Here is an 8,515-nt window from a genome sequence, read left to right on the forward strand (position 1 = left end):
ATGTCCCCGGGCGCCGACCTTAGGGGGGGGGGGGGCAAATTGGGTTGGAAAAAAATTAAAAGCTCGTTTAAGCTGCAGTTTTAAATTATAAATGTAAAAAAATATGTGGGGAGGGGGCGCCAAATTTAAAATGTGTCCACAGGCGCCGCGAGGGGTCGCTACGCCTCTGTCTTCACATCACCGAACCCTTTGGGTTCGATAGTGGCCAGGTTAAGTACCACTGAGATAAAGTCATGCTTAGTGGGAGCGGCAAGCTTGACATAAAAAAAATGCTTATATTAATTACAACGGTACATTTAGAATATTTGGTTATTTTTTTTTTAATTTTTTTTTTTTTGCTCATTAAAAAATACAGAAAGAAAGAAAAATGAGGAAGAAGTGTTTTATCAGTGCTCTAACAACAATGGCTGTTGTCTCTATGTTCCTCATCGCTGATCAGAAGTGGCCGAATGCTGTGGATCATATTTACACATTTACCACAACTGATCCAGGTGAAGATGGTTTTATTTGTAAGAGATTCTTTAAACATGCTTACAATTAATACTTAGACAAAAACTAAAGTAAGAACTACTCATGCACATTGCCCAATAATTATTTTTGTTTTAAAATCTATTTACCAAGTTGAATCAATAATTAAGTCTGGCTGGTTTAATCACATGCCAGTGATGTTGCACAACTTAATGCTAAATAGAATGGAATATTAAGAAAAGTTAATTTTTAACGAGACGTAATTTGCAATTTTTTTTATCTATTCTAGGTAAAGAAGTAGAGAATCAAGATTTTGGGAAAGGTAAAATAGCCTTTAGAAACCATTATGTTTGTGTGTGTGTGTGTGTGTGTGTTTGATTGTATCTTTTTGTGTACCCGTCTGAGGTTGTGTATTTATAATAGCTTAGATGCGTTTGTGTTTGTGTGTGTTTATCTATGACTGTCCATATTTGTCTATGCTAGTCTCTGTTTATTTTTGTCTGATTCCACGTTTTCGGGTGCTTCGACCAAAATTGCTTTATCTATAGGGGTTTTGACCATAGTTTGTCCACATGCATTTTTAATTTCTTGAATACGGAGTATAAAGGAAGTATTTTAATCTGCAGAAAATCGAAATCGAGATTTTCATAAATCTCGTGTTAACCTCCCCGAGTTGATGTTTGTATGTCTGTTTGTGTGTATATGTGTCTGATTGTGTGTGAACACGACAACTTGCGTACCGTTTCAGATATGTTAACGAAATTTCGTGTATAGGTATCCAATCAAATGTGTAGATTTGTACCAACTTTTGAACGCTATTTCGTAATCGGAAGTGATACTTACTTCACTTCCGGTTTTCTAAAAGCCAATAATTTGAGTACCGTTTACGTTAGGCGGACTAAATTTATAAGTAACACACTTATAAGCTACTCTCGATTTTCATTATAGTAATTTAAATAGTAGTCTATTATTACATATTTAAAGAAAATCGGTTTTTTGTGCTTTTTAGTGTATTATTACATAATAGCTTGTTATTAAAACGTCTTTCTTGAATTTTTTTCATGCATTTTTAAAATCGATTATTACATACTTAAACTTTTAAAAATAGAATAGGATAAAGAATTGCGCACCAAGTGAAAAGCAAACAATACGTGTATACTAGTGCGGAACATAAGTACTTTATAAGATATTAGTAACATCTTTGGAAAATTTTGAAGAACCGCTAACGAATTCTTTGCTTGATTGCATATTTTCAAACTTCGAAATTCAAAAGAAGGAATGGACAGCCCTAGACGTCCTAAAGGAAAACTGTAGAGAGCAACAGGAAAACTGCAGACTAGGGCGACTGAAGAAGCTGTTGAAAGACAGACAGACAGACAGACCATGTGACAGAGGAACTAAAATTTAGAACTTTACAAAGAGAAATAAACGGATAAATTATCAAAACATAAAAAAACACTAATTTTATTTTATTTTATTTATAACACCAGGTCCATTAGCCCTAATACGACAAAGTGGCCAGGTAAAATCTCTGCTTGGGATAAACCTGGAGAACATGACGTCACAGGAGATGTTGATGACCCTCCACAGTTACCCAGACAACATCGATGTAAGTTTTAGCTGATTGATGGATTGCAAAATACACTTATTGGTGTTATTAATTATTGTAAATATCACATTAACTAATTAAACAACATGTTGTCCTAGTTGTTATAACTGTGGACCATAAATTAAACTACTTGTATTCCCGGGCTTCTCCACGGTGAATTTTTTTAAATGTACTTACTTGGGAACAGAATAAAACCAAACAAAAACACAAAAGACAATAAAAACGAAACGCGCAAACATAAACGCAAAAGAAAACCCAAACAAACGCAAACGCCAACAAACACTCAATTGCAAACAAAATACAAACACAAAAGTTAATACAAACGCAAACACATACGATAATAAACGAAAACACAAACGCAAACACAAATTCAACCGCAAACGCAACACGCAAACACAAAACACATGCGAAAAAGCAAACAAAGACACAAACGCAAACACAAATGCAAACACAAAAGAAAACAGAAACGCAAACAGAAAGGTTTCAAAGACACAAAATTGACCGCTGGCGATGAGCATTCACTGGCAGTGATTTATCCGCCAGTCCGATTAAGTGGGGGTTAGTGGGGGGGGGGGGGGAAGGGGGAATAAGTGGTTTGTATCTCTTTTTACTATTCAGATTGTGCTCTTCTAAAACCTGAGAAACCTAAGACTGTTCTAACGTTAATTAACTCGAGGGCTAATCGAGTGATGTTTTGCCTTGAGACTGTTATAATTTATATTAATAATTAGCTTTTTTCTATATGTTTTTTTTTCATTGATTAGGTGAGAGTTCCTTTGAAATATTTATTTTAACACGATGTCATAGTATTTTAAAAATATAACCTGATCTTATTCCTATATTCCCATATAGTCAATCTATAAATAGCCGTTGCTACTAGTGTGTTTTCGTCTTCTGTTCTTAGTCTAGTCGTGTTAATTAAGTTAAGTGTAATTGTTTTATTTGTTGTGGCTGTTTGATTGGTGGTTTTTTTATATTTTCACAATTGCTTGCTTTGCTTTCAGTACTAATATACAATCTAAATAAATGTGAACAAGTAAGAAAGAAGTATTACAATTGTAAATTTGCATCAGTCCCAACAAACCGATGATGAAAACTGTAATACTAAAGTGAACATTGAAGGCAAACTGACGCCGTACATTACATGTCTGAGGCGAAAAAAAATGTGGTGTTTACTTTTATGGTTCTAAAATCTATAACGTTGACGTAATGACGGACGGACTGACTGACACACTACCGCCAGCTTTATATTATAGATATCCCTCAGCTAGTCAGTGAGAGGGATTCCACCACCATTTTTCTCCCTAACCGTTATTGAATTCATCAGAGAGTTCCCATTTTTGTTATGACGACATTAACGCAGACGAATTACTTGACGGGATCGAATAATTTCATTGGTTATTGCATTAGTCACATGACATTCACTAGAAAAACTTGGACGGAAACTAAATTCACGACGAAGAGACGAATGCTACCATCCCTAGCACAACAAGACTCTAGCTCCTTTAGCCTTCATCTCTAGCAACAACGATCATACACTAAAACGTCACATTCTCGCTTACTGCATCATAAAATCAACGTCTTTTATTTATGTCAAACCATTCATAACGCACATACTCTCGTAGCCTTACAATCCTACTTTTCATAAAACTAATTATGAATTTTTAAATACCCCATAAACCTCTTAAAAAAGATTTATTTTATCACTTATTGATTTTTACTAAATTAAATTTAGCGGCTCTTTAAAAAATGGTATATTTGGTAAATTGTAACTTTTGGCTCTTCCGTCCCAAAAGGTTGCCGACCCCTGCCATAAACCTCTTAAAATAGATCTATTTTATCAATGATCGATTATTACCCTTAATGGCAGTCGACCGAGGCCGAATTAGAAGTCCCAAAACTAGAGTAAAGCAGTTAACTTTGTTGTATCGGTTGCAGATGGCGTGTAGTCTAGATAGTTATTCGAGGTGGCGAGACCGGCTTCTTAGTGACATGTTACAGAAATGCCATCAATGCTAAATGCAACTTATCTACTCCAATTTAATCAATTTGCTTCTATCACATTGCAGTTGTATATATTTGTGTTGATGCTAACAGTAGATGAGCAGAAAGACGGTTTATTAAGGGTGTCGTCGGGTATTTTATAATTAAGGAGGGCAGAGTGTCAGAGTACTCGATATTTATTGATTCTCATCCAAATGGTCCCAAATAGTTCTTGCCAGAAAGGATATTTTTTTTCAACCAAAATAGACTACCTTATAACATTTGAGAAATAAGTACAAAATGATTTTCGGTTTTATTAAAACTAGAAATATTCAAACAAACAATTACTAGTAATATAATAGTAATTTAGATAGAACTTTTAATTTAAATTCAAATGTTTTAAGTGAGACTTTTGTTGTGATAGGGGACGATATATTATTTAATAAAAATGAACTATTTCGCTATACCCAATTGATTGCTATTGTGTATTTTATCATGGACAAAGAAACGTTGTGACTTTGATTGATTTACTTTCGTTGGTCACTGCGGTTGGCTTCAATGGAGGGCTTAAGGGCGATTTTTAAAAAATTGAATTGATAAAATAGCTCTAAACGGTTTATATTCAATAACAAAAATATGAAATAAACCGTAATTTATGTTTCCCAAACGGCTTTCTTTTTTAAAAATGTTATTATAATTTTATCGCTTGTCTTATTTTTTTAAAAAGATTTTTCAAAAGTTTTTAATGATTACAAAGACGTTTCAAGCCAATTGTATTTAAAAAGTATTTGCAGTAAAAGCAAATCAATTTTATAAGTGTAAATTGTTTGAGAAAAAATATCAGGCATTCTTGTACAGAAGTAATTACAAGTTTTTGAAGTTTTAAGTAAATTCCTTTTAAATGTTCAAGTGGACAAGAGTTATCATGATACATGGTGATACTCATTATCGGTTTTTCCTTTTTTGTTATTAAGACAAATGAGGTCGCCACAAAAAGCTCATTCCTCATTTACCTGTCGCTGGCAATTTTTTTTAGCATTCTTTAAAGATAGCCATCTTTTGCCAAATGTTTCCTTGCAGTGCGTCTCGTTGTTTTCTTTGCCCCACGATGTTTCCCTTTTACCGCAGACGTCCATTTAAGCGCGATTTCTGTGTTGTCTTAAAATGTGACCCATGTAGCGACATTTTCTTTTTCGATTTTTTTTTGGAATCGGCTTGTATTTGCCGCACTTCGGGGTTTGGTCGTATATATATATATATATATATATATATATATATATATATATATATATATATATATATATATATATTATATATATATATTATATATATATATATTATATATATATATTATATATATATATATATTATATATATATATATATATTATATATATATATTATATATATATATTATATATATATATTATATATATATATTATATATATAATGTGTCTGTGTGGGACACCAAATTGAAAGTTTACCCAGGCCGCCAGAGTGGGTGGCTACGCCTTTGCTGAATTACACATCAGACATTACTTTTAAAGTGTCTGCATTTGGTCTTAGAGGAGATTTTTTTTAATTCTATTCCCCTAGCTACATTTTTATAATCGTTTGATAAAAATTTTATATTATTAAAATTTCATATTATCAAAATTTCGTACATTCAAAATTACATATAATCCAAATTTATTTATAAATCTTCTGTTATTTTAAAAGAAAATTATTCTGTTCAGTATTTGCAATTTTCCTTAATTGTAATTAATTTTAAAGCCTATTCGAATATATAGGCCTACCATGATGAGTTTTCTATATAAACAACATACCCTTTTTAAAATATTAACATATTATTCAAACACTTCTTAATTTAGTATTATGCGATACGACGCATGTTATCCTTTGGACTATAGTGTATTGACAAAAAGGAAAAAAATCCTATTTTAATAAGTGCGTGATTCGTTCACTTTCATAAACACAGACAATATGTAAGAGGAAAGTTCGCATGGGTCGAATCGGCGATGGCGGTTGGGAGATTTGTGACGACCCTGACGTTCGCCCTAGGGATCCGTGCATCATCTACTCCTACGGCATCAACTACGAGTTCTCGTTTGACGACGACGCGGCCAAGGTCTACGGGTGTCACGTGTACTCTTTTGATCCCAGCATGGTCAAGTGGGCGGACAAGGTCAACAGGTAAAATATTTATAGGGCAACACATTCAGAATATCGAATAACGAGCCGACCCGCGGCATATCATACGCCACTATTTAGTTGTTTTATTTTCTACTTTTCAGTCATTCATAATTTGTGAATTCGACAGTACTAATGCTGCCACTGAAAATATTTGCTTTAAAACACTATCAGTAGGTCGTTAAGGACGATACTACCCCCACCCTCCTTTCCCCCAACCCCTACCCTACACCCCCCCCCTGTGAAAGCAGCCTCCTCTTAGTTACCTCCCCTAAGTTTAAAATCGTTTCAAACTAAATTATCTGCCCCTAATAGCAGTCACTAAACCCGGCTCTACGAATGTAAACATTTAGCGTGAACCACAGCTTACCAGACCTTGTGGGGGTGGGGTGGTAGGGAGCGCGCCTATAGCTTGTTTTCTATCGTCTCCAAGAAGAGAATTATATATATAGATTTAAGAAAGCGTGATCATGGCGGATTATGAGGTAAAAGATTTTTGTAAACGGCCGTAATTTATGTGCCCGTTCAGCATCGTATACCCTTCTCTGGGTGGTGATTGAGGATTTATAAAATTTTCAATCAAAGGCATTCAGAAAGTACAAAAATGTATTCGATGTCGAAACATGTGGGCCCTTACAAGATATAGAGAGCGATTGCATATCTTTCTAAACAGTGGCGTAGGCGGAGGGGTGTGGTGGTTAGGGATGGTTATACCCCCCTCCCCCATGGGCCCCTCTGTATAAAAAAATTTAATGTCATAATATCACTGTTCCTTTTTAAAATCTATTTCTAAACCAGTATAAATGTAGAATTGTATATGTATGTTTAGAACATTCATCTAAAAACTGACGGTATGTTCAGTCTGAGTTGGTTACCCCCCCCCCCCCCCCCACATCATCACCAGAACGGCACAGGCTACTCTCTACCAAACTTCAACATTTTGTCCCACATGCAAGTGGTCGATTTAACTTAAGTATTTTAAAAAATGTACAGTTTATATAAGGCCGCGGTCTTTTTAGGTGAGTTTTCGGTCACTTTAAACTCAATTATTGAGATAACTCAAATTTTCCCATTAAAAAAAATAATGAACATCAAACTTTGTTAAGAATAATTTCCCTGGAACTCACCTTCAAGTACCCGATCTAATAGGTGTGAGTAACAAACAAACCAAATATCCATCACTTTGCTTTTATAAATATAGATCAGTTTTATTTTGGAGATATTAATTTATATTTTTACACATCCCCATATAGGTCAGAGCTTGTCCACTTTTATAAGGTGGGGTTGAGTAGCAAGACGCACGTGCTACCCAAAAAGAACTGGACACTGTACACTCACGGCGACATTAGAAAAATGCTTGGCCATCAGAACCAAACCATCGACGTCATCAAGATGGACATCGAATGGTCGGAGTGGGAGGCGATTCCTGAAATGGTAGCCAGTGGTCAGTTGACCCACGTCCGTCAGTTCCTGGTGGAGTATCACGTGAGGTCCAAGGACCGGAACTACCTGTTCAGACTCAAGGCCATGCAGGAGCTAGAGAAAGCCGGTTTTAAGCGGTTTTACGTGCATAAAAACCCGGCTTGCGGCATTAAAGTGTCGGGTTTTCCCACAAAAAGAACACAGTGCTATGAGGTACACTATATCAGGAGGTAGACGATGGGACAATTGGGCATCGTTTGTAGTGAAACGTGGCTATGTTTTAAATATTTAATTTGGTATTTTATAAGTTTAGTGTGTTTTTTTTTAATTATGAGATGTTAATATAACGTAGGTTCTAGTTATGCATTTATTGAGAGGTTAAGCTGTTTAATTTCATTTCTTTTTCCCTACAATTATTTTAACAGACCTATTTTAGGAAACTCCGAAATTTCATTCAGCATGTAAAAAAATAGATGTTTTTTTTCATTTTTCATTGATTTAAAAATATTTTGTGTTTATTTTGTTATATTAGTTATTAAAACATTTCTCATACATTGGCCTTCAGACAGTCTTGCGAGTTTTGAGTAATTATTAAACTGGTTTAAACGGATTGATACATACATATGCAACTATTCCTTTAAAAAAGCTCAGGATAAAAAACTTCATCGAGCACCATAGTACAGTTCTGTTACAAGGATTTAAAGTCGTAATATTTTACAGATGTATAAAAACGCTTAATGTTTACAAGCATTTAATCACAGAAAAAACATAAAATAGAATGGTTTTCATTAGAATATTGCGCTAGTATGTTTTGGCACATTGCTCAATACAAATATAACACAA

The 8,515-nt window shown here is 34.4% G+C and overlaps 1 protein-coding gene across 1 annotated transcript; it reads left to right on the plus strand.

Moving 5' to 3' along the window:
• The first annotated feature begins 367 nt into the window (after positions 1-367).
• Positions 368-8,137, plus strand: LOC131949713 (uncharacterized). Its single transcript, XM_059311576.1, has 5 exons — positions 368-491; positions 758-790; positions 1,959-2,077; positions 6,039-6,253; positions 7,504-8,137. The coding sequence occupies exons 1-5, from the start codon at positions 368-370 to the stop codon at positions 7,904-7,906; spliced, it is 894 nt and encodes a 297-aa protein (XP_059167559.1). The 3' UTR covers positions 7,907-8,137.
• The last annotated feature ends 378 nt before the right edge of the window (positions 8,138-8,515 follow it).

The sequence above is a fragment of the Physella acuta genome, unplaced genomic scaffold, assembly GCF_028476545.2.
Source record: "Physella acuta isolate Inbredline_101_S28 unplaced genomic scaffold, ASM2847654v3 ptg000710l, whole genome shotgun sequence".
Classification (NCBI taxonomy): domain Eukaryota; kingdom Metazoa; phylum Mollusca; class Gastropoda; family Physidae; genus Physella; species Physella acuta.